This window comes from Amphiprion ocellaris, chromosome 20 (genome assembly GCF_022539595.1).
Source record: "Amphiprion ocellaris isolate individual 3 ecotype Okinawa chromosome 20, ASM2253959v1, whole genome shotgun sequence".
Classification (NCBI taxonomy): domain Eukaryota; kingdom Metazoa; phylum Chordata; class Actinopteri; family Pomacentridae; genus Amphiprion; species Amphiprion ocellaris.
Window position 1 is genome coordinate 14,971,602 of NC_072785.1, and position 25,194 is coordinate 14,996,795.

At 42.1% G+C, this 25,194-nt stretch overlaps 3 protein-coding genes across 3 annotated transcripts in view; 2 read left to right on the forward strand and 1 right to left on the reverse strand.

The window, feature by feature from the left end:
* mnat1 (MNAT1 component of CDK activating kinase) overlaps nt 1–1,939 on the reverse strand; it is a 32,725-nt gene extending 30,786 nt beyond the window's left edge. The window contains exon 1 of the mRNA XM_023285945.3: nt 1,750–1,939. Within this exon, the coding sequence (XP_023141713.1) occupies nt 1,750–1,838 (89 nt within the window). The 5' untranslated portion in view covers nt 1,839–1,939. The remainder of the gene's footprint in view (nt 1–1,749) is intronic.
* A 1,465-nt stretch (nt 1,940–3,404) lies between these two features.
* Nucleotides 3,405–9,943, forward strand: six4a (SIX homeobox 4a). The gene is made up of 3 exons (XM_023285897.3): nt 3,405–4,294; nt 5,865–6,565; nt 7,567–9,943. The coding sequence occupies exons 1-3, from the start codon at nt 3,561–3,563 to the stop codon at nt 8,178–8,180; spliced, it is 2,049 nt and encodes a 682-aa protein (XP_023141665.1). The 5' UTR covers nt 3,405–3,560; the 3' UTR covers nt 8,181–9,943.
* Nucleotides 9,944–15,667: 5,724 nt separating this feature from the next.
* Nucleotides 15,668–18,089, forward strand: LOC111578912 (homeobox protein six1b). Its single transcript, XM_023285898.3, has 2 exons — nt 15,668–16,529; nt 17,369–18,089. The coding sequence occupies exons 1-2, from the start codon at nt 15,970–15,972 to the stop codon at nt 17,661–17,663; spliced, it is 855 nt and encodes a 284-aa protein (XP_023141666.1). The 5' UTR covers nt 15,668–15,969; the 3' UTR covers nt 17,664–18,089.
* The last annotated feature ends 7,105 nt before the right edge of the window (nt 18,090–25,194 follow it).

The following is a 25,194-nucleotide window of genomic DNA, read 5'->3' on the forward strand; positions in this document are numbered from 1 at the left end:
AACATTACTCAAAAACGAACAAACAGATTTACATGAAATTTTCAGGGAATGTCAGAACGGACACAAGGACCAATTGATTAGATTTTGGCAGTGATGTGGCTTATAGTCTGGATCCACGATTACTGTATCAACGATAATGGCACTGCGTCACTGTAACTATGACAACAAGTGAACGTTACGTCAGCTGCCTGCAGATAATCACATGATTGCGATCCTACTACAAATCGACCGCTGCGAACTTACTGGGACTTATCCATCGGAAATGATCGAAGGAATTAGCAGCCTTGGCGGAGTACTGTGCTCTCTGAGTGCTTTTCTATTTCTTACTGTAAAACATAAAGAGCTTCAACTCATATTTTCTAGTTTCTTATTGTAAGTTTATGAGTATTGCTCACTTTTCATTAATTGGACTTTCAGTGTCTAATTTTAGTTTCAGATCAGTTTAGAACCTAACAACACAAGTTCTTATAACTTCAGCTGTTTTGACATAAAATGAGGAAATTAATCAATGAACAGCTTACAGTTTGCTCATCTCAATACATTACGTTTAGAAGAAACAAAACTAGCTCATAAGCAGACTTCCCAGAACACTCTGTTAGGGTTAACAGCAGCCCTAGGTTTTTGTATACTGAGAAAACAGACAGGAAGCAGGACAAACAATGACAAAGGTTAGTGAATTAATGAATTTATCTCTTACACCTGTGGACTTATAATTTATCCCACAGTAACTGGGAGAAGCCTCACACATCATGTTTGTACTGAATCTGGCAAAATAAAAGGGCTTCATCAGTTCTGTACACTTAGAAAATGTAAAAGGAAAGCAAGTCTGGCTGAGCCGTTGTCTATGTGACAAGTTGATTCAGCTATAAATATATTAGGTTTATTATATGTGATCAGTTAATTTAATTCAACTTTCACAGCTCACAAGATGCTTCCAACTAATGAATCAACCCAAAAGCAGTTAAGTCCCATTTTAGGGCAGCAGGGAACTTAAATTTCTAAGCTGAATAAACTTAAAATGACTTAGAAGGCAGAAACATATTTTTAGAGATGATGGTTACTCAGTTATTAAGAGGTACACTCCTCATTTTACAATGATGCAGTGCAGCCCTGCAGATCAGATTATTTTTCTATTTGTAAGTGTATCTTTTTAAACACCTCTGCATAACTTATATGAAATATATCCACACAAATCACACTCCTCATTACTAGTCTCCCTTTCCCCTGTCAAGATGAACTTCTTGTACTTTCAATAATAGGTGATATTACCAAATGGTCAAGTGAAGAAACAAAATTGATCCATAAGTTTAGAGACCTTGTCGTGAAATGGTCTTTAAACAGATGAGCAAACCAGCGTAGTGTTATGAAGAGCTAAGCTTTTAACAAATGTCTAGCAAGTCTGACTCCTACAAACTCTGTCAACCCACCTGTTAAAGATATGTTAAAGCAGTACCAGCTAAAATAATATAGGGTATGACTATCAACATCTACCCTTATTTGACTGAGCACAACAAACCGTTAGCTGTTAGCTAAAAGCTCTTGAAAACAGACACGTCCAATGTACGATAACGTCCAAATATTATGTCTTGAGGTATAAAAAAAGGCACCGAAACACGGGAGGAAATTGATGTGAAATGATATAGCAGTTGCTGTTGAGGTTCTTGTGTTGTTGTGTGTCTTTGTCGAACAGTTTTGAGCAGAAAAAGCCTCCGTGTAGTGGAGAAATGTCATCTGTCAGTAAACACTCACAGCGTGTGTCCGCAGACGTTCACCATCAGCTTCAGCGACGGATTCCGGTATTTGGTGGTTTTGCATCTCGGACAGCCCTGGTCGTCCATTTTTGCCTCACACTAAGCAACACACTTCAACAAAACGTCAACAACTAGCAGCTCTCCTGCCACTTTCAAAGCGGCAAACCGCTGCGCCACACAGAATGCGGTCCGACAGGAAACGCCGCTAATAAGAATGGTTCCTCTTTAATGATAACCTCTGCAGCGGTGGTGGTCAACACTGTGGTGCAGGCGCACAAAGGGGCCCCTGGGGAGTCCCAGGGGGTCTGAGGTATAAAAAAAAAAAAAAAAAAAAAAAAAAAAAAAAAAAAGCTGAGTAGTTTATTTTCGTACAAAGGTTGTATTTAGAGAGACTTCATAAAATAGCTGTTTTTGATTATAGGTTTCGCTGTGCTCCCATATATTCCATGATCTAAAGTAAGTCTGAACTGAAACATAATTAAAACCAAAAATCAACCCAGATGTTGTTCCCCAGGGCTTCTGACATCATATAGTTTCTGAATGAACGTGTGACTGTCGGGGGAAAATATCTAATCTCGGAATATATAAGTCGAAGTGATTCATTAATTATAGGCTACTATAAATGTGTGATAAGGATAGAAAATTATTATTATAATATCACGGTGATAAAATAGCATTGTTAACTTTAGGGAATTTGGTTGAGCAGTTTCCAAAGGTTACAGTTTAAAAGGGAGATGCATTTTATCATGATTAAGCCCGGGCATATGTGTTGGCTTGATTTACTGACAGTGTATGAATGCCAGTAACTTTCCAGACAATGTTAGACTCCAACGCCACATTAGACTTCAAATGTTTGCACAAATAAACATAAAGTATATTTAAAGTAAAAATTGGGGACACATGGGAGCAGGTGAGTGGGATGCTTGGACATTTTGTAGGAGAGTGACATTTGATGCTTTCTCTATTTATTTTGAGTTATGGTTGGTTTGGTGTAGCTTCATAAAGGGTGAAAATAAAACTATAGCTAATAAGACATGAAGAAATGTGAGACATGCTGCCTGAACTGGTATAACGTTCCAACATCTAGCTATTGTTATTACTGGATATTCAGATTTTTTTGCGTGTCCTATATTTGGTTTGTCATTGGGATCTTTATGTGTTTATTGTGATTTGATTCAGTGGCTTGAAAGTAGGGAAACAAAAGCAAAGTCAGGTTCTGCATTTAAAATGTCACTGAGTTGAATAAGCAATATCTGACAAATCCAGTTTCAGATTTCACTTCATGTTTTGTTAGTTAAATGAAAATGGTTAAATCATTTCTAATGGAGACAAAGAGTGTCAATATTCCCAGGATTATTTTTTCCCCTTGATTTCCACACCCACCATCATATAGGAATGAAAATGCTTTTAAGTGCATACCTACAACTAAAGCAGCTCCTGACAATACAGACAACGAGGATATCCCGTTCCCACGATCCCAAAAGCACTCACCTTGCACAGGTGAGCTACGGGAATATACTGGAGGTTATATGACTGACAGCTGGAAACCAAACATTCGTGTCTGAATCCCGCTCGCTCCTCCCTTATGGGGCCCTCAGCGGCCAATAGCGTGGCTCTCCTGCAGATAGACCCCAGTGTGTCTCCCTCCAGCTCCAGTCCCCGCAGAGTAAAAGTCACGTTGGGAGGAAAAGGGGAGAGAGATATCTACTTACAGCTGCTGTCAGATATCCGATCGCATTCGCATGGCGAGGAGGTAACCTGATCGAGCTGGGAGGAGTGACTTTACCAGGGAAGGCTTGAACAAAAAAAATGTCTTCTTCTTCTGCCGGAGAAGTCACAACAGCAAATGACATCAAGAGGGAAAATGTGAAGGAGGTGGATACGCGGGAGTGCATCAAGCTTGTGGCGCTGGACGCGGCGGAGTTGTCCATGGAGCGCACGACTCCCAACACTGACGCGGTGCGCACGGAGCTGTTGGTGAGCGCCGCTTCCTCTCTGGCTTTCTCCCCGGAGCAAGTGGCGTGTGTTTGCGAGGCACTACAGCAGGGAGGAAATGTGGACCGGCTGGCCAGGTTCCTGTGGTCCCTGCCACAGAGCGACCTGCTCCGCGGCAACGAAAGCATCCTAAAAGCCCAAGCCCTCGTCGCTTTCCACCAGGCGCGGTACCAGGAGCTGTACAGTATTTTGGAGAACCACAGCTTCAGCCCGTCCAACCACACCTTTCTGCAAGATCTGTGGTACAAGGCCCGGTACACCGAGGCGGAGAAGGCGCGGGGGAGACCCCTGGGCGCCGTGGACAAGTACCGAATCCGGAGAAAGTATCCTCTGCCAAGGACTATCTGGGACGGCGAGGAGACTGTTTATTGTTTCAAGGAGAGGTCGAGAAACGCGCTGAAGGATCTGTATAATCAGAATAGGTACCCCTCTCCGGCCGAGAAAAGAAATCTCGCCAAGATAACAGGACTCTCCTTGACCCAAGTCAGCAACTGGTTCAAAAATAGGAGACAGAGAGACAGAAATCCGTCGGAGGCACAATCGAAAAGGTGAGGCAACACAAGAAACAGACTTTTTAAAATCACAGAATTCTTTTTAAACAAACCATAAAAATATTGTTTTGTACGTAAAAGTCGCACTAAAATGAACTCCAACTAACTTTAACAAAATATTTGAAAGTTGTATTAATAGAAGGGCGCCTTGCATATAGTTTATAACCATTTAATTCACAATATTTAAAGTATTTCATAATTTACCACCGGGCTTCCTTGGAAAACTTCACAAAGTGACTCATTAACTGTTAATAATTAAGAAACAAATTCGTAAAAGGCTTTGGAGCACGTTTTTAATGTTTTGAAATATGAAGCGGTTGCCATTCAGATCTGGTTTCAAGTGTGTTGGTGCTAAGAGGCATGGAAACCATAAGCAACAAAATAACACCGTGACTTAAGCTACACACACTCCAGTGATCTGACTGTCAGACGCGAGAAGTGGACAACTTTGATGGAATAATTCAAAGGGTGACTTGAAAGGTTACTTTAATTCCTTCTTATCTATTTGCCTTGTGCGTGTGTGTCCCAGAGCAGCACATAAATCATTTTCATGATCACTTTTTTTTCTCCCTCTCGGACCAAAAAGGATCTCAGAACTTCCATCAGCTCCTGCTCTTCATTTCCTAATCCTCCACACAAACAGACTGAAATGCGAAAGCTGCTCTTTCATGTTTGCCTCTGTGTGAACAAAGATGACGCACACCTGGTGGAGGTGACCCCTCTGTCTCCAACACGCACAGACTCACACAGACACACATCATAGTAACAGACTGTCTTTAAATCGCCTGTAAATTTACTTTTAAATAATGTTTTAACATGTTTATAACCTGTGGATTTCTTGCGTAAAAGCAGCCTTCCACTCGCATTAAGTCATGTGTTTTTATATTTTCCTGGAAGTGGGGGGTTTAGATACGTGTGCGTGCGTGTGTGTGTGTGTGTGTGTGTGTGTGAGGGGGAGGGAGAGTGAATGGGGTGCAGCTGTTTTAATCAGTCTTTTAGCTAGGGGGCTGATAAACAAAATATAGCCGCTCCATTCATATTATTTATTCAAAGTAGTGTTCCTTCTTGCAAACTAAATGGTAATATCACATTTTACATTTGGGGGCCAAACAAATAAATACTCCGAGCCATTTGTTGTGTCACGCCATCAGTGGCTGGCATTTTGTCGCACCAGAATTTATTGCGCCAAATGGTTGCGCGTCGTTGTTGACGTTGATTGGTTGAGGTCAGTGCAGCGCTCCATGAGGTAAGAGGGCTACACGGTCACAAACTGCGGCCTGCTCTTCAGAGCTGTGCAAAAACATAGCAACAAATGTGACTCTGTCGGCTCTGGGTTACAGGCAAGATGTGGGTGGAAACTCAATAAATGCCATCATAGGAATTTGTTATCTCTAATTGTTATGGTGGGTAGAGGGTGTCTTATTACCCAAAAATAAGTACACAAATGGGAGACAAATCATCTATATTTTAATTTGAAGTAATTTCTATGCAATAATTTGTTACAAATAGTTCCTTTTCAGGTTTCTTTTGTGTTGTGACACTTAATTTGTCGTTTTTCTGTGTATAGTGAATCTGATGGCAACCACAGCACAGAGGATGAGTCCAGTAAAGGCCAAGAGGAGCTGTCGCCTCGTCCCCTTTCCAATTCATCAGATGGGGTGATAACCCACGGGGCCCTTCCCATTCAAACAGGAGCTCTGGACAGTGGGGTGGTCATCCAACAGATCGGGGACATTAAGATGCCCCCTGGATCCAGCAGTGGGGGCCTCTACAATGGAAGTCTAGTGAACAGTAACACGTCCTCCACTGTGTTTCACAACGGTGGCTCGTCTTACCTGCACTCACCTGGAAACATCCTCTTCAACGGGCTCAATCTGGGCATCCAGCCACTGGCGTTCAACCCTCTGAGGCCGTCTGGAGGCGTGCTGCTGGGGGGCTCTGGAGTGGACATGCAGATGCAGACGGGACAGGACAAAGGACTGGGCAGCGCTGAGGAGTCTTCCCTGCAGTATGCCTCCTACTCCGGCTGTGTGAACGGAGCAGAGGTGAAGCTGGAGGGGGTTCACACCATGGCTGCCCAGAACGGAGGCTCCTCTGTGCTGACGTTCAGTTCCCCATCAGGTGCTCTGCAGCTGGGCGGCTACAGTCTGGTCCAGGTACCAAGTGGAGTCTCTGACAGCGATGGCAGCTCATTACTCAACAGCGATGTAGGTCTTCCTCCCCTGCAGCTCTCCTCTGCCTCCTCTTCCTCAACAATTACACAGCAAGGTGCGTTCAGGAAATAATTTGCAGTTTACCATTATTCAGTTTTAAAACTTACCAAGTCATTTACTTTTAATTAATCTGCTGTCAGCTGAAAAATATAACATCATGAGTTGGAACAGGTAACAATCACATCATCAAATATATTTTTAATGAACAATTGTCATTTAACCCCTAATAAGAAGTCAGAGATGTTGTCTAATAAAGAACATGAGGCATTAGCTGTTCACTTTACTAATTTAATCAGTTAGATACACATTCAGTTTGCTGTAATGAAATGCTGTCAAGGTTTAGGACTTTAAAAGTACAAAAATACTAAAAAAGAATAACCAAGATCTAAATATGTAGTTTTATATCACGGATTAGTTGTTTCAGTGTAATGCTGCACGTCCCTGGTGGTTTGTCAACAGGTCTCTACTACGCCCACCCAATATATCTGAGCTGCTTTATTGGCTTGTCTGTGTTTGGGCTGTAGCCCAAGGGGATGATACTACACATAACACAGAGCAGAAGAAATAGGAAGGGGATGCACACACACATATATTTAGAAGTGGTGGTCCTTTTAAAGCCCCAGAGATGAATAAAAACAAGTTCTGAAGTCACCATCACTCATCATCATTACACTCTTGATCTCCAGAGCAGGGAGGGGAAATATGTTGCAGACAATCAGAGGCCATGAAATGCACTAACAGGGAGTAAGTCATTACAGCACTTACTTTGACATAAAGCAGAGAATCTACACCAGGATGAAGAATAAGAAAAAAAGAGAAAATTGCAGCTTGCTGTTGAGTCCTGGCAGACCAGTGCATTTGTTCTCTGGGGTCGATCTTAAAGAGCACAAAGTGTGTGAGACACACAACAGCAATTTTTGGGGCCCAGGCCTGGTAAATGAAACACACAATACCATGTGAAGTTAAAAGGGGATCCAGCAGTGGGAATGGGATCTACTGTAGTCAAACTGGTGACAGACATACTATATGTATTGATCTATTGTTCTATCACCGCAGGTACCATGGCTCTGAATAATGTAGCAGTGAGCTCCTCCAATGACGACTCATTCCAGCAGCAGGACAAGCTGACCATGACATCTCTGCACCACAGCACGGTCCTCTACAGCATGAGCAACGCCAGCCAGCCGTCCATCAAGAAGGAGCCTCTGGAGGGAGGCGTCTACTCCTCGTACCACCACGGCCTCCACCTGGACCCCAGCGGTCAGATCAGCTACACCACCCCCAACTCAGAAGACATCTCCTCCAGCCAAGGTCCCGCCTCGACCACCGAGGTCGCCGCCGTCAGCTCGTCCAGCCCCGAGCCGGAGGTCTACACCACCCTGACCGTCAGCACGCCTCTGATGGCTCAGACTGACCCCAGCAACCACCACCTCCAACCCACAGAGTACCTCGGTGGCCACGAGGTCCGGGGGCCGCCATCCTCACACCTGATGGGCCCCGGCTTGAACAGCAACTACATGAACCTTTCAGAGAGCAAGGTGGACGGTGCAGGTTCGGGAGGCATTAACGTAATGGTGCGAGCAATGTGTGGGGAGATGGAGGCTGCGGAGGGGAAGGAGCTAGCCAAACTACAGACAGTGCAGATGGATGAAGACATGGCTGACCTTTAACCTCAAACCTCTCCCCTCGCAGAAGCACTCACGTCCGCCCGAGCAGCGATATGATGAATCTTTTTACTCCTTTGTGTGCGCGTGTGCGTGTGTGTTTTTTTTAACCATTCATTTCCTTTTAAATGTTAAATTATTTGCATTCATTTGACTTTTACAATGCACTCTAGTCAGAGAGGGGCCCTGTCAGTGGGCTTTATCAGTTTATCATAAAAACAAAAAAAGCCTGTGACATGTTTTAAAAGCCCCTTCGTAAGACGAAACATTATGACTGTTACGTGCTAACAGAAGAAGTCGCTGTATGTGTTCGAGCCATGTTTAAATGTGCATTTTTATAGACAACACCTGCTGCTTCCTGTTGAGTGGATTTGATCTGCAGAAGCAGGTGCTGGAATTCCTCGAGTCATGTGACCAGGATGTTCCTCCAAACTAAATGCGTCATCTGGGTCAAACCAAAAAGGTCATTCTGTAGGGGGAAGAGGGGGAGAGCCTCGGTGAAAATGGTCAGTTACACAGCGATAGCTTTACTGAAGGACTGCACACACTTCCAGAAAATAGGTCATTAAACACTCAAAGCTGCTGATTTAGGAAAAAGTGTCCTTCAGTAAGCACTTTAAATTCTCTCAAAGCCTCCCAAGTCACTGCAAAAACCCTGCTTTCGTGCTTTATATCACACCAAACGAATCCGGAGAGTTGCATATGGGGGAAACGGTTAAAACGAATGTGCCTTTCTGCTACGTCAAACACACAATGGCATTAGAAGAAGTTGGCATTTGCACTACCATAATGACATTACAATGGACACGTTTCAAACAGCCTTTACGTTGAACGCTTTGTCACGCGTGACACGCCTCAACAAAATGCATACTATCTCAGCAATGACTCCTATTTCAAGTCTCATCATCAACCCGTGAGAACAAGATATGAATGATGATCGGAAGGTCACGCCGTCGGTTCACATGTCGTCCATCATATGTTGTTTATAATGCTGCAACTCACAGTATGTTAACTAGATGAGCTGATGCTGTACTATATCATGTGTCATTTTGATGTGTCTCTCCAAATGTCATGGATGATATTTTTCTATAAAGCCAGATGCAAACAACCACAGTGTGTATGCTTTTGAGAAGTGTAAGGAACAAAGGGACAGAAGTGGCTTCACAGAAAAAGTAACTTTTTTTTATACTCCCACCTATTAAACGGAGAGGGATTGTAAGAATTTCTCTTTGCATGGCATCATAATGTTTTGGACACTAGTGCCTTTTGTTTTAAGCAGTTGTAGCTCTTGCGTTGGTGTACAGGCAGTAAAATAGCAGCTTCGTGAGATTTACCACCAACGCTTTCACTGGCACATTTGTCGGGTGTCAGTTGAAGGAAAGACGAGGGAGTGTGGAGCCCATTTGTCAAGTGTCTCCAGCGCTTTTCACAACAGGAGCCTGAGGTCTTACTGTCATACATGACCATAAATGCACATTTCAACCTCACAGCCAACTCACACCATCCACATGCATCACATGTGTTCTACACTTTGTCCTCGCCAGGATTCATGTCATGATCTCAGCAATTTTTGGAAACTATCCTCAGTGCTTTAATGTCATAAACCAAAAATTAGTTGTGGGCAAATAGTTAAATTGATGGTCTTTTTTTTTTGTTTTTTTTTTTTTTAAATCTTAGTTTGAATTATATGTTTGTTATCTGAAATTATGTGAATGTATTTTTCTAAATCTCCATACTGCAATAAAAGTTTATATTTATAAAACATACAACAGACATTTTTAATTCTTTACAGCAAATTTTTCTTTAAGATGACAACATTTTTCAAGATTTTCGTGACACGACATGCCTGTAATGAATGTAGGTTTATGACAGACAGAAAGCACATGTCCTCCCAATGTTTAGGAGTCCCTATGTAGCCAAATTGTGAGGATAGGAGGGGAAAACTGGCACGGCGTAATCCAGCAAGTCTGTTGCAGCTCTCTGCAAACCTGCCGTGATCGTTTGCACATGCCTGGCAACCTGGAGTTCATTAGGCCTCCTTTTCTCATCTCAGCCCCTGTAATTCAAATAAACAGCAATGAGATTTCCAGAGGTAAAGCTCCTTTTGGGTGGGGGGTCTGCAGCTCCCCACTGCTCAGTCCAATCCAATGGCCTTTTCCCTGAGCGAAGGCCAAATCCTGCACCCCCACCTCCTCCTAGCTTCAACATGTGGAGGAATGAATCTGAGGTGCTGTCACTCACAGATGCTCAGTCTCTATCCAGAAAAAGAGACTCTCACGGCTTGAGGGGATTCTCTATGCATTCATGAATTTCCACCCAATACTTGTGCGCTCAGTGGGCACCTGACCAAACCAGCACGGAGAGATAAGATACAGACAAAGTTTGACAAATGGATGAACAGCGGGGGATTTTATTTTATTCCCAGCGTGTCTGGGGTGGATTATAGGAGTTGTCCTCGCAGCGGATCCTGGCTGCAGGAGTTATATATGATTTAACTGATGGCCTAAATAAACAGAGGGTGTTTGTCTGTGCTCACTGTTGAGGCACAGAGAGGGAGAGAAGAAAAAATGGCAGAGACTAGCGGGAAAGAGAGGGAGAGGCAGGCGACTGGGATAAAGTTACCTGTGCACAGGTGACCTCGTCGCCATGGGCAGTGGATTAGCTGATTGTTAGGTATCGGGTAACTCCTCCTGTAATATTGAAGAGGGTGAAAACAGCTTTGTTGGAGCCCAGAACAATATCCCATTTGCAGCAGGAGCCCATGGTCTGTGGGTCTCACGGGGAGGAGGAGGGGGGCACAGAAAAACTCCAAATTCCACCTTTGTGTATTGTGCCTATGAATTAGACAAAGAAGCACTGCCACAAAGACACTACACTTTCATGGCAGCAAAAATTTCCTTTATGCGTGGAAACCAGGACATCCTGATATAAAAGTAGCAGTGGATCATTTTATCCACAATTTCAAACCTGCAATGTAAAACATACTTGGATACGTAGTAAAAATTGAAAAATAAAAAAAATGAGGGAACTCCCCCAGAACTCTGGCCTTATTAAAAACACTGACCTCTGATCTTTCAGATGGTTTCAAAGCTGACATTTAATGCGGCGCAGCAGACTGCAAGCCATATGTAACATGACCTGGGGAGCACGGTACTCCACTGCTCCACGTCCCACTAATGAGAGGGCAGGGGTCAGCGGGTACCAGGCTGCACATTCAGACCCACCACTACTGGCCAAGCTCAGCCCTGGCAGAAACACTCTACTGGCTCCAACTGTGGCTGTGGAACGTAGGTGGCGGTGTTTATATGAACTATAGAAGGGAAATAAATGTCCCAGAGGGTTGTTTTACCTCCTTAGTCGCCGCTTGGCAGAGTAGGAGGTATGTGCACATGCCTGCTGCATCATCCAGTGGTGAAGGGGAGGATGCAGCCAGCATGATTCACTGGTTTGTTCTGGACAACGGGGACAGAAAACATAACTCATGGGGACGGTTTTGAGTGTGCACAGAGGCAGCAGCTGGGAGGCAGCATCAAGTCCACACCACAGTGGTCAAAGGTATTTTCCCAAAGAGAAAAACACCACTCTGTAACAGGAGCAGGGGCAGAGGAGGACTGAAATGACCAGCAAAGATCAAACACAAACACAGACACACACACCTGCTGCACAACTTCTAAAACACAAACTACAGCTCATCCCGTTCAGGAGTTACATTTTGACTCGTATGATAGCATTGTCGTGGCGCCCCCTCCCTGCCAGAAGGCACACATGGCCGCTGCGCATCACGTTGAAATCGTCGCCCTTCTTGTTTGTTTATGTGTTTGTCTTCCCGCCACGTTTGTTTATTTACTCAAGCCCTGCAGCCAATAAAGAAAAAAAAAGTTCCTCTGAAACAAATGTGCTCATCTATATGTCTGGGGTGTGTTTACGGAGCAGAGCACCGTAAAAGCCAAGGCCGTAATTGCGCATTTGTGGAGGTGGTCCTCTGAGGAAATGCGTAATGATTTTGATGGGGGGCTAACCCCAGTGCACTTGTACCAGGTCTAATTTTCCAACATGACAGGAAACTCTGTTAAGCTGATAATTGCAGCTCCAATTTCATTTAACTCACTCATGTCAACAGTTGTGTTTTGTTTTGAGAGAAGGAGCTGCCTTTTTTTCTCACCCCATCGAAGAAACCGCTTTAAGTCGGAATTAAAGACACATTCAGGATATCTTGAATTAACCAGAAACCCCAAGCCAAAGACAAGGTATTGATTATATTCATTATTTTGCCGCTTATAATCAATTATAAGACAAAAAAGACACGAATGTGCCGGGACTACTCGTGTTTTTGGATTTAGTCATGAGAAAAGGCATAAATAAATCCCCACTGGTGTGTGAGAATGCTTTTAACTTATACATCAAGACTATCTCGTTGATTTTTGATGCTTGGAGTACCTTAATAATTCAGTTTCTATTTTTTTTAATATAGTGAGAAGTTCCTTGTGAATATATCTAAAAGCACAAATGCGCTCAAGACTAAATCTGACATTTTTCACTCAATTTAAACAATATTAGCTTTGTTCCAGTCGATACAGCTGAAATAGCACTTTGGATTTAGATAGAGTGAAAACCATCTGTTCAGTGAGCCAGTGGTCGTTTCAGTTTTCCTCCATATTTTCAAAAAAATAAAGCCTCCAATAGGAAACAGTCTTTTTGATGATGACATTTTTATGAAGTGTTTTCAGTCGAGCCCTTTCTTTCTCTCGCACTGGATCCGAGTGTTACAGCTACCTTTCTTACAATTTTTCCCCAACTGTGGAAATCCAGATTGAACAATGTGAAACAAGATGTTGTTGCTAATAAATTAGAATAAGTTGTTGGTGTTCATGCGCAAATTCTGAAATTCAAAATGCGCAGGACAACATTGTCTCATTTATTGGCCAATATACATCACATTAAACCAGTTTAATGAGAAGTGCCAAACAAAACTTTATTTTTCTGAGTAAAAATGTTGTGATTTATTTAACATTTTCTGGAAAACGATCAGACTTCCAGGATTTTTACAGGAGACGCATTGCGTTTTTGGACAAGACGAAGTAGGCGATTTTGGGTGGAATAAAGCCCTACAGCCTAACAAGAATAAGGATCGTGGAAGTCTTTTTTTTTTTTTAGGAGTAACGAGTGATAGCCTACCTAAGTATTGCATTACTTGTCGGGCTATGAGGAGCCCAGCACTGGTCGTGGCAGAGGCGGAGGCGGAGAGTCCACATCTTGAAATAATCTCGCCCCCCGGGCTGCTCGGGTTAAAGGAGGAGGCGCGGCGCAATGTGGTAGAGATATTAGGGAAACCCGAGAGCCGCTCATCAGACAGCTCATTTACTGAAGCACTGAGGTTTTACACAGCCCGAGTGCAGCCATAGACTCCAGCCTGTGTGTCCACCTACTTCACAATTTACATCAGGGGCTTCCATTTTAGTCGCTTTTGCAGAAATATATCCCATTATGATTCAGCCAATGATGCGTAAAAACGTGAAAATTGAGTTTGTTGCCTGTTGGCGGCATCAGACACCTTTTTTAATTAATCACATTAATGCCAGAGGCCTCTTTCTCTGCAGGCTGGTGGCCCATGGTTGGAAAAATAAAAACAGTTTGAATGAAATAACAGTATTTTCTGGCGCGTTTCGCCAGCTAAACTTGAATTTCTGCAACGCATCCATGAGGAAAGCATCTTTATTCTAACAATGTAACACAAATACATAAATTTCATCGCGTTTTTCCTGCATTTTCTTAAATTAATGTTACACAACATAAAAGGAGCCAACTCTAAAACAATCTATTGCCCGATTCGACTTTTCCATGTCAGTCCTGAATTAAATTCTCCTTTTTGAGCAGCCTCAACATTTGGCCACATTCTCTATTACTGAGATGTTTTGTTTTTTAAATCGCATTTCTTCATACTATCTTACAGGATCAATTACAAATAAGGATTGTTCCATAGTGAAGCTTCTTTAACGCGTATTTTCTTTTTTTTCCCCACTTGACTGGCAGCACAAAAACAAAAGTTCAAAGCGTTTTATCCTAATAAAAATCCTTTACCAAGATGACCATCTTCTAAAGCGTTTTGTATGAATTTGTTTTAGGTTAAATATTATTTTCTAGGTCCAGTCTTCCTCCATACGACATATTGAAAGAGAGTTCAGTTTCAGACCCTGGTGCAGATAAAGAAATGTGATCTATATGGCTCAAACCAACAACTGCACCACCAAGAACCAGTGTCGCAGAGAACTCATTTACTAATGGATTGGTTTAGTGTTTCACCCCACAGAAAACACTGGAGCCAGTGCGGTGCCCGTCTAATCCTTGAAATATAAATGTAGCCTAGAAGGACCTCTTCAGAGCCACGTGACGATGTGGACAGAAAAAAGGCAGAAAAAAAAACAGCAAATAAATAAGTATAAGTAAATAAATAATTTATTTGCCCGGATATTATATTAATCTGGAGCTTTTCAGAAATTGCAGCTTTACATCACGCTAGTAAACTGAAACATTTTCATTTTGACACTTTATAGTTGGCTAAGAGCTGGATTTATGTGTCACTGAGTTTGTGCAGTGTTTGTTATTTTCAATGGTGAAGATGTTGAGCAAATTGTCTTGCAAGCTTTAAACCATGAGGCATTTCACACACACACACACACACACACACACACACACACACACACACACACACACACACACACACACACACACACACACACACACACACACACACACACACACACACACACACACACTCTTAAGTGGCTGCTTTCCTACCGGTGGTCTATATGGCCCATAACACGTTTGGCAGGTAGTGTAGGTTCCTCATATAAAACAAGTGCGTAATGGCGCGTAATGGACCCAACTATCATAGGAACTTATTAAATTATATCACCTCATAAAATAAACACCTTCGGTAATTAATGGACCATCAAAGACGGGGACACAACAGAATGCTCAATCTGCATGTGATTATAGGGGTGGGCGTTCACCACAACATGCAGTGATGGCGAATAAAAGGTGAAACAGCGCAAAAATCAATTAAGGTTTTCCCTTTTTTAAGCATAATTTTAATCTCAATGTTATGTAGTTTTTTTCTGCTTCCAGTGTTGCCTGTTTTGAGTGTCTGTCTTTAGATGTTTCACTATTTAAACCTGCATAAACTCTCTTCACAAATTAAAAGCTCTGTGTTTTTGTGGCTTCACCCTCCACTGACTATGATTGCTGATAACACGTGGAGAGGCGCTGCGCGGTTTGTCCCCACGTGGAAAGTCTATATACTCTCTGATTAAAGAAGATGTATATTCAGACCATGTTAATACGGCTTTTTTAAGAGGTCTGTAATAATTGATTAGTGTTTAGGTGCTGCTCTGCTCCCTCAGCTGAAGCGGGAGAGGGACTGTGGGGGCGGGAGGTGGGAGCGCTCCTATTTCAGCCCCTGACGCACTGCCTCTGGGGAGGAAACGGAGCTGCAAACTCAGTCCTGCTCTGCTGTACAGGGTGCAGGGCAGAGGGAGAGCCAATCACCGAAACGCACAGGCTCCCTTTAAGCCTGACATATCTCCAACAGGAACAAATTGTCCCAACAATCAACATCCCAATCTGCTGCGCGCATCAGGGGCTGGAGTGGAGTGGATAGCCTATAGGCCTGTGCTGCGCGGAGCGATTGCGCTGGATTGCACTGCGGCGAGACACTATTGAGCAACTGTAAACACTAAAAACGACAGCCATCGCTTTGGATACCAACGTTTCGGGCGGAGGAGCGAGCTCGGACATCATGTCTATACTACCGTCCTTCGGCTTTACGCAGGAGCAAGTGGCGTGCGTTTGCGAGGTGCTGCAGCAGGGAGGAAACCTGGAGAGGCTCGGCCGCTTCCTGTGGTCCCTGCCCGCCTGCGATCACCTCCACAAGAACGAGAGCGTCCTCAAAGCCAAGGCGGTGGTGGCCTTCCACCGGGGGAACTTCAGAGAGCTTTATAAGATCCTGGAGAGCCATCAGTTTTCGCCGCACAACCACCCGAAGCTGCAGCAGCTCTGGCTGAAGGCGCACTACGTGGAGGCGGAGAAGCTGCGCGGCCGGCCGCTCGGAGCTGTTGGGAAGTACCGGGTGCGGAGGAAATTCCCGCTGCCCCGCACGATATGGGACGGAGAAGAGACCAGCTACTGCTTTAAGGAGAAGTCCAGGGGAGTGCTGAGAGAGTGGTACACGCACAACCCTTACCCGTCCCCGCGGGAAAAGAGGGAGCTGGCCGAGGCCACAGGACTGACCACGACGCAGGTCAGCAACTGGTTCAAAAACAGACGGCAGAGGGACAGAGCCGCAGAGGCGAAGGAGAGGTACGTTCAACTGTCACAGTGCTGCTCGTAAAAGCAAAAGACATTTCATTTTTTAAAAGCATATTTAAAGAGCAAATTGAGGTTTGACCAAGAAAAAATATTTTCAAACTGTGGCTACAAGCAATAAGAGAAGGAAAAAGTGATTCAAAGACACATCCTTTTGACAGTAAACCATCATGGAAGAGAAAAGCAGTAAAGTGAATAAAAATAATATTAATCTTGAATAATTTTATAGCAGAAGTTTGTACGTAAAAGTGATTTTAAGTTTCCAAATCAGACATGTCCTGATGGGGAAATAGCAGCGTGTTGTTGTCAAATGATGAACTCCTCACAAAGCTCTGGCTTGTCTCAACTTGAGTGTGGCCTAAACAGAATGAAATCTAAAATATAGAGAATCGAAAATGCGAATAATACGTCAGGCTTTCAGTTAGTTACGAAAAAAAAATATGAGACCACATTTTTTTGGAGAACGGCTTGAGGTGTGCGTTAAAGGTTAAGTTAGGTTACACAGGGATAAAAACGCACGAGTTTAGCAGCATTATCAGTAAATACTAGACCGAAATAAAGTCAAATTAAACATAATACGTGCAAAAGAGAAGAAAAGCAGTTAAAATATTACTGTTTTGTTGTTTTATTATGGCCTGTTCCGCACTGGGCTGATGGAAAATAACTACTGTTGGCTTCTCCACAATATTTACGCATTTTATTGGCTTGTACACAATTTTTACGCATTTTCATAAACTCCTAAATGGTCCTTTCTTCAGCCTACCTCACTGATGAATGTTTTCTTTTGATCTGCAGTATTATCTCTAATTTTCTCTCTTTGTTGTCATTTCCAGAGAGAACAGTGAAAACAGCAACGCAGGCGGCAACAAACAGAACCAGCTGTCCCCTCTGGACGGAGGAAAGTCTCTCATGTCCAGCTCGGAGGACGAGTTTTCTCCACCTCAGAGCCCCGACCAGAACTCAGCGCTTTTGCTTCAGGGCAACATGAGCCACCCCGGGGCCTCCGCTTACCCCATGTCCGGGCTGGGGGCCCCACAGCCGGTGCACGGCATGCACGGACACCCACACCAACTGCAGGACTCCTTGTTGGGACCTCTAACCTCCAGTCTTGTGGATTTGGGCTCTTAAGGAGGCTGCCAGATTTATTCTATTTTACAAACCCGAAGAAAAAAAAAAGAAAACGAAGAAGACTGATGAGTGTATCAGATTGAATACATGTATGAAATAACACTATAGTAGCCTACCTTATAATATAGACTGACTTGTCTGTCGTTAAATTTGGTTAGAACAAAATTCCTTAATGCGCTTAAACCTATATATCCCCTCTGACAGGAGGTTTTGTTTTCGGATTCTCCTGCACATTAAAACACCCAAACAGGACCTTTCTGAAACTCTTAACTCAACGAAACACTTAAGTGGACTGCCCATTTGCTTAATTTATGATATTTTGTTAAGATAAAAAAAAGAATTCTAGCAACCTCCTGCGATGGAAACTAAGAGGTAACGTTTTCATTAGAGTCATGGTAATTAGTTTCCAATAAAACTAAAGTAATACTTTTGTCTCTGTGTTATTTGTGTATTTAGAGGAAAAAATAGATATTAATATGTTCTAGATTCTTTCCCCAAACTGGTGCAAAAATAATGAATTTATTAGCAATTAAACCAATTTCTGATGATGATAAAAACGTAGAAATGACTATTAAAAATGCTCAAAACTCACAAATTCACGTTGGTGGGATATGAATCACCGTCACAAAAATGTGATTAGTCATTTTACAGACAAATCAATCCTGCTCTACGGGTTCTTTGGTTTTTTAACAATAACCCAAGAGTCATAAAGGGAAATTTAATTATACAAATGTGAGTCAACATGAGCAGCTGTCTGTCAGGAGGCTGTTGTGTACACACGAAGCAGCTTTGGGCTGCTTTGAAAATCGTATCTGTTCCATAATACACGTTTGGCCAAAGGAGAGAAGAATTTTTTTCGTCATTTTTTAGCCCGGCTGCTGCGGATCATTGGCTTTTTGTTGCCGTGTTTTCTTTGCTCTCTCCGAGAGTTTGTTCTGTCGGTTATGGGCCATGGGAAAGAGCCACCACTCAACCTTTACCAGCTCTGGATTTTCTGAGAAAATATGGGCAAACATCCCATATGAAAAAAAAAAGAAAAGAGGTTAAAGTTGACTGGCTGATGACATTTATATGGATTAAAAACAAACAAACAAAAGAAAAGAAAATAGCTGGCATAACTACAATTTAATAATAGGGTTGCAGCCATAATTGGAAAAAAAGAATTAAAACTATCAATAGACATTTCCACTCTAATAATAATAATAATAATAATAATAATAATAATAATAATAATAATAATAATGATAATAATAATAATAATAATAATAATAATAATAATAATAATAATAATAATAATAATAATAATAATAATAATAATTTATTGTGTACACTAGTGAGACAGACTATGGTGTATATATGGTGGCCTGAGAGCAGGACTGTGGTGAGGACAGCTCTCTTGTCCCCCACCCCCCACGCTCTCTTTGGGCTCATGTCAGGGTAAATTGTTTTGAGCAGAGAGCACCGAGGATTTCCTGAGCATAATCTGAAACAGTCGCTGGTTGCATTGCTGCCTGATTGCGAAGATTGCAGTGCTGCAGCGCCCAGCTTCAGTGGAGGGACCTTGAGGTATATTCTGCATCCCACAGGCCTCACTTTCTCTGTTTCTTTTTTTCTCTCTCTTGCTCTCACTGTTTCTGTCTCATCATTTCCACTAAAACTCCACACTGTGCTTTCTATATCACCTATAGCTTTCCATATGTCTGTTTGTGAGTGATCAGTCTGTCCTCAGCAGACCTTCCATGTGCTCAGTGGTTAACCTTTATACATATTTAATGTCATATGTGAGACTCAGTGGTGGAAGAAGCATCCAGGAAGCAACGCCACATTTTCCAGTAAATATAGCTACAAAAATCAGATCAGAACAGTAAAAATTATTCATTGTGTAGACTGGCCCCTGGTTGTATCATTATATTACTACTGCACCGTGTGTAGTTTAACGTCACAGTTGGCTAAAATGAAGCTAATATTACATTCTTTATGTCATGTTGGGCTGTTCAATCCATGATCATTTTATTAAATGATCATAGAATTTGTATGAAAAATGTTTTGATTAGGTTAGTGGAGAAAAAGTGCAATACATTCCACTGAAATGTAATGGAATAGAGGTGAAAACCAGCATTAAATGGAAAGTAAAGCAAATTAGGAGTATTTTACGGTAACGGTAAAAGTTACAGCTTGAATTATCAGACAGAAAACTGGCCCTATTGCTCATAACAGAAAAGCTGACTGAGAAAGTATGTTTTACAAGGATTTAAGTTGCTGCTTCTGCAAATGCACTGTATATTTAACTACTGGTAAGAATTCATGCAACATTTTAACTTAAAATCAAAAATATGAAGAGTGTACTTAAACAATCCCAGTAAGAAAATGTGACATGTTTATAAAGTGGACAAAAAATTTAAATACAAAAACTCGATAGTGATGTTTTTTTTAATTTAACTCTTAGGCTGTTGTGCATGAGGTGGTCACAAAACATAGTATATGTCCATTTGTATTTTTGAATAATTAAATTAAAAGCATCAAAGAGTGTTTTCAATAGAGCATTTTTCATTGTAGCGCAGGACAATTTGACTTACTGAAAATACAAGGGTATGGTTTGACTTGTTTGTGATGCTATTTTAAAATATACATGTTAGTTATGATACAAGCAAAAGTCTTCCACAGAAGTGCCCATATAAGACTCAGCAGAGGTCAGCAGAGAGCAGAGGTCCTGCAACATCACGTAGAACTCTGACCACAACACGTGCCCTTCGCTCTTGGCACACGGTGTGGCTAAATATTCACAAATTAACAAACAGGTGATCACAAAGCCACCAAAGAGACTCCTCATACCTGTTAATCTAATGACAACATGTCCGGCAGAGTACAGACACAGCAAGGATTAAACAGGCTCTGTGCCACATGACAGTGGAGAGGCTATCAGAGTCACCTTCAGGATGTGCAAGAGACTAAAATCAATCCGACGCGGAAACTCTGACAGCGTTTCTAATCACGCTCCAATCCCTCGCTTCCGAATCAGGAGGAACACAGTCTGCATTCATAAATCTATCTGCTTTTTCCTCCCATCAGCCGTGCAACAAGTGCAATGGGAAGGCGTGTTTCCCGGCCTATACAGACTAGATGACAAAAGCTGGAGGTAACGTCAGCCTTAAAGCAGGCCGGTGCCAGTAACAACAGCTGCTGATGGCAAACAGAGTCCCGAGTCATCAAAAGGGTATTTCATTTGTCACAGGCATAAGTGGCAGTGGCTCTAAATCAACAGCAGGAAGGGCCCTGACGTGTGCAAATAAACATGGAGAGTAGCCCGCATGAGCCTGCGCCGTCTGCTTCAGCTGGGTTAATGTTTTCTCTGGCATTAGAGGCAGCGGCGCACATCTTGTTTTTAAGGACAAAATCCGAAGCCGAGGTGCTCTTGGTCGAGTTGCCTCCGCGACGGTCGGCTGCCCGCAGGTAGCTTTACTGCACATGGGGAGCCGGGTGTGAGACTGTCCCAGGTATCCATAACCACAGGCTGGATGAGGTGGGGGGTGTGTGTGTCACAGAGGAGGGGGGGGAGACGGGTGAGGCAGGGTGGGAGCTTGGTGGGTGATGAGGGACAAAAGGATCTTTTCAGGTCTGCCTCAGAGGGGCGGAGGTGGTGGTGTGGAAGGAGGGGGGCAGGCAGAGAGATTTTCTTACCAATGATGCATGGATCTGACAGTGTTCCTGCCTGGCCGAACCCAGAGGCTGATATGAGTGTCTCTGTGTGTGTGTGTGTGTGTGTGTGTGTGTGTGTGTGTGTGTGTGTGTGTACTCACGTGTACCACAATGTGAGTGTGTGTATCAGAGTGAACCAAACCGATTGAACTAAAACTCACGCTATACATGGTTGAGGCTGTACAGATTAGACTACTCGGCCCCAGAAAATCTTAATTATAGTGATGGAAGGGCTGCGAGCCAAAAACCAGCTTCCACTCACAAGAGTCGGAAGCCATTCAGGAAGCTTCTATGTGACAGAGCTGAAAGAAATATTTATCTCTTTCTCCCAGTCGTCTGATTGATGCATGACCCAGGGTTCAGACACGAAGGAGGAGGAGGAGGGAGGAGGAGACTGCAGACGATCCCAGACTATTAGGGTGTTAAATAGCATGTTTTGTGTCAAATGGTGAAGAGCATCATATACATTACCTGATGAAAGGGTAAAAAAAAATTCTAATACATTAGAAGAGCGGAAAAAAACAGAAGACAAGATAAGACGTGCGTGAAAAGTCTATGAAAAAAGGGCTTGTATAAAAGAAAAGTGGCCAGAAGGCAGAGGCTCATATAACCAACCCTTCCTGAGACAAAACCCAGCTCTGGTTGCTGAGAATCAGATATCTATATTTTTGGAGCTGGGAGAGAAAGGTGATAGCAGCATTAGTCTGGTGTGTTTGATCAGAAAAGTGACTTCAGTCTGGGATGTTTTTGGAGCACTTTAGCAAGGACTTCACTGATTTTTGTTAAGTTCGTTTCCAGACATTATAAAGGGGTGATGGGAGGTTTTGTTGGATAGAGACGGAAAAAAATGGAACTGAAGTAGGTGGCAGTTGTAGTTATTAAAAAAAACTACAGTGTCCTATATGTGTGATAATTAAAGTGCCTTTGAATTCATGAAAATAAAAAGTAAACATCTTCCAACTTGTCCGCAAAATAAAATGACTGAGGTTCATATTATAGAAAATAAATCCTTGTCGTGTCACAGTCTTTAAAGGTTACGACTGCTGATCTGTACCAGAAAACAGCAAAGTATCAAACAATACTTGGTACTTTTCAAAAAACAATGCATTATTTTACTTGTTTACTTCTTGGGAAAGTATCATTACCCTGTTCTTTACATTACTTTTGCATTACTCCACAACATAATCTAAGACACATTGTTGCACAAATCCTTTTTCTAATAAGGAGAACTTGTGCAAGATAATTTAAATTGCTCTTTTCCATGAACCAAAAAGTCAACAGCAAAGTTGACCAGCCCAAAGTGCAGCCAACAGAAAAATGTTTTTGTGACATGGTTCAAGTGAACGTCTGAGAGAATCGAAGTGACACTGACTAGGGTCAGAAAATAAAGTAGTTACTTTAATGATTAAAAACTCTAACATGATTACTGAATTTAGGTGAAGTTATATTCACTCAATTACTAACAAATTTAAAGTGATAATAATAATGTGTTAGTTTGTAAAGCAAAACACTGTGTTGGTACTGCACACTAGTTTGAGACATTTTTAAAAAAGGTCCTGGATGCTGAAGTTTGAGCAAATATTACTCCACCAGGACTGAATTATTCAATTTTGGGGGGAATTTAGTCACAGATTGATACAAAGTCTTTCAGTAGACGAGTGTTTACAGCAGCAGGATGTAAGACTGTGTGTGTGGGACGAGTCAAAATAAACTACAGTTCCTAACATTCATCATAATGAAGGAACGTGTCATCCAGGGCAGTGATGGAGTCGACTGGTGCCTTTTAATAATTTATGAGCTGCAATGGAGATTTCTGGCACTGAGGAATAATCAGGCTTTAGCTGAAGGCTACAGTACGATCGATTCAGTGATGGATTTGGTCTCCTGACGATGAGAAAAACTGAGATTTTCACCAGATGTAACTTCAAAACCAAGATGTAGTACAGAAGTAAACAAATACAGAAGTAGTGTTAGTGCACTGTTTTAGTGAATACACAGGTGTAAAAATCTGCAAAGCAAAAAGTAGTTAGTTTGAAACCTATTTTTGACTTACAGTTTACTGAAAACGTCTCCATACTAGCTCATTTGCGGATGTTCATTGGTACGTTGTAATGGAAGTATGTCAATAAAACTAACCTAAAGAATAATCCTGGTCATTTTTTTCAATAAATCCCATAAGAGCAAATACAACAGTGAATATATCTTACAATTATTGCAGTTGTTGTGCTGCTGAAAGCAACTGACAGGGTGGAGAAGTCGAAAAGTATTAGGACGTGTATTTGCATACTGTGGGTTTGTGTCTTGCTGGGGATTGTTGACAACAAGAAAAAGAAAATTTATTGACTTACTGAGTTACAAATTCACAAAAAAAAACAAAACAACAACAGCTCGGTCATAGTTATTCTTTCACCCTTTGGGAGTATTGGTGGAGGAAGTATTCACATCGACTATCAAAATACTCTACCACAAACAAAAGTCCTGCATTAACAACTTAATGTTTGTAAACATTTTCAGCGAAGTGTTAAAGTAAAAGTACTCATTGTGCAGTAAAATGGTCCCAGTCTGTGTTTTACAATAATATATGATGTTTCTGGATTATTATAACTGCAGAATTAATGTGTGTTGCATTTTACTGCTGTAGCTGTTTTAGGCTGAGCTGGTTTGAAACTCTCTATATTCTGCTGAGTAGTTGAAAGTGCAGCCAAACACAATATTCTATGAGATCATGGTTTGTTTGTGCTGTGGGACTCCAGATTATCCACAAGTGTTCTTTTCCCTTTTTTAAAATACTTTTATTTATATATATATATATATATATATATATATATATATATATATATATATATATATATATATATATATATATATATATATATATATATATATATATATACATATCAGAAAGTACAATATTTGTCTGAGATCTGGAGTGAAGACGTAAAGTTGCATAAAATGGAAATAGTCAAATAAAGTACAGTTCATGCGTAATTGTGTTTTGTTACATTGCATCCGTCTTTGAGAGGAACTAACTAACATCTGTTCTGTTTTATTCAGAGATCATCACAGTGTTGAGAGGTTCTAAACATAAATCAGTCTGTGAAGCAGCCAGACATAACTAGAGCCATAATGACTGGGCTTAGCATCACATCATAGGAATTATTTCACAATAGAATTAATAATTGATTATTCTGCAGACTGTTGCCACTCTGCTGCCTGATCTTCTGCCTTTGGAAAGGTCCAAACACACATCTCTGCTCCGGGCTCAGGGGTTTTTTTTGGGGAGGGGCATTGGTGGCAGACACAACAAGAGGAAGTGGTATGGGATATGGGATAATGAAATCTACCTCACACTCCCGAGGGGCATCACCTCACCTATCCTGGGGCTCACAAATAGCTCAAGTAACCAGTCCTCCCCCCCGACTTCACACACACGATCCACAACCCCGCTGTGCCCAAACCTCACCGCAGCCACCCTCCACCAGGACCCTGCAGCTATGTGCAGTTTGTACTTGATTTGTTTGCCGACGTTGGAGTGACAGCAGCCCGAATCTGAGCTGCCATCTTGCTCCCTTTTGCCCTTCATCTTCATGCTGCAGAGCGGGATAAAATACCCCTCTTGGTTGCACAGAGAGAAAAAAAAGTAAAAAAAAAAGAAAAAACATTCAGGAAATGAAAGTTGTAACACGATCCTCTGTGTGCCAAACGTCTCCCTGAACAGGGACAAAAGGCCCAGAGAAAAGCTGCTGGGCCTAGTTTAGCCTGCAGATGACAGCAGCAGAGAGGGAGGGAAACACGGACGGATAAAGAAGGAAAGAAGACGACATGAAATTAAGAT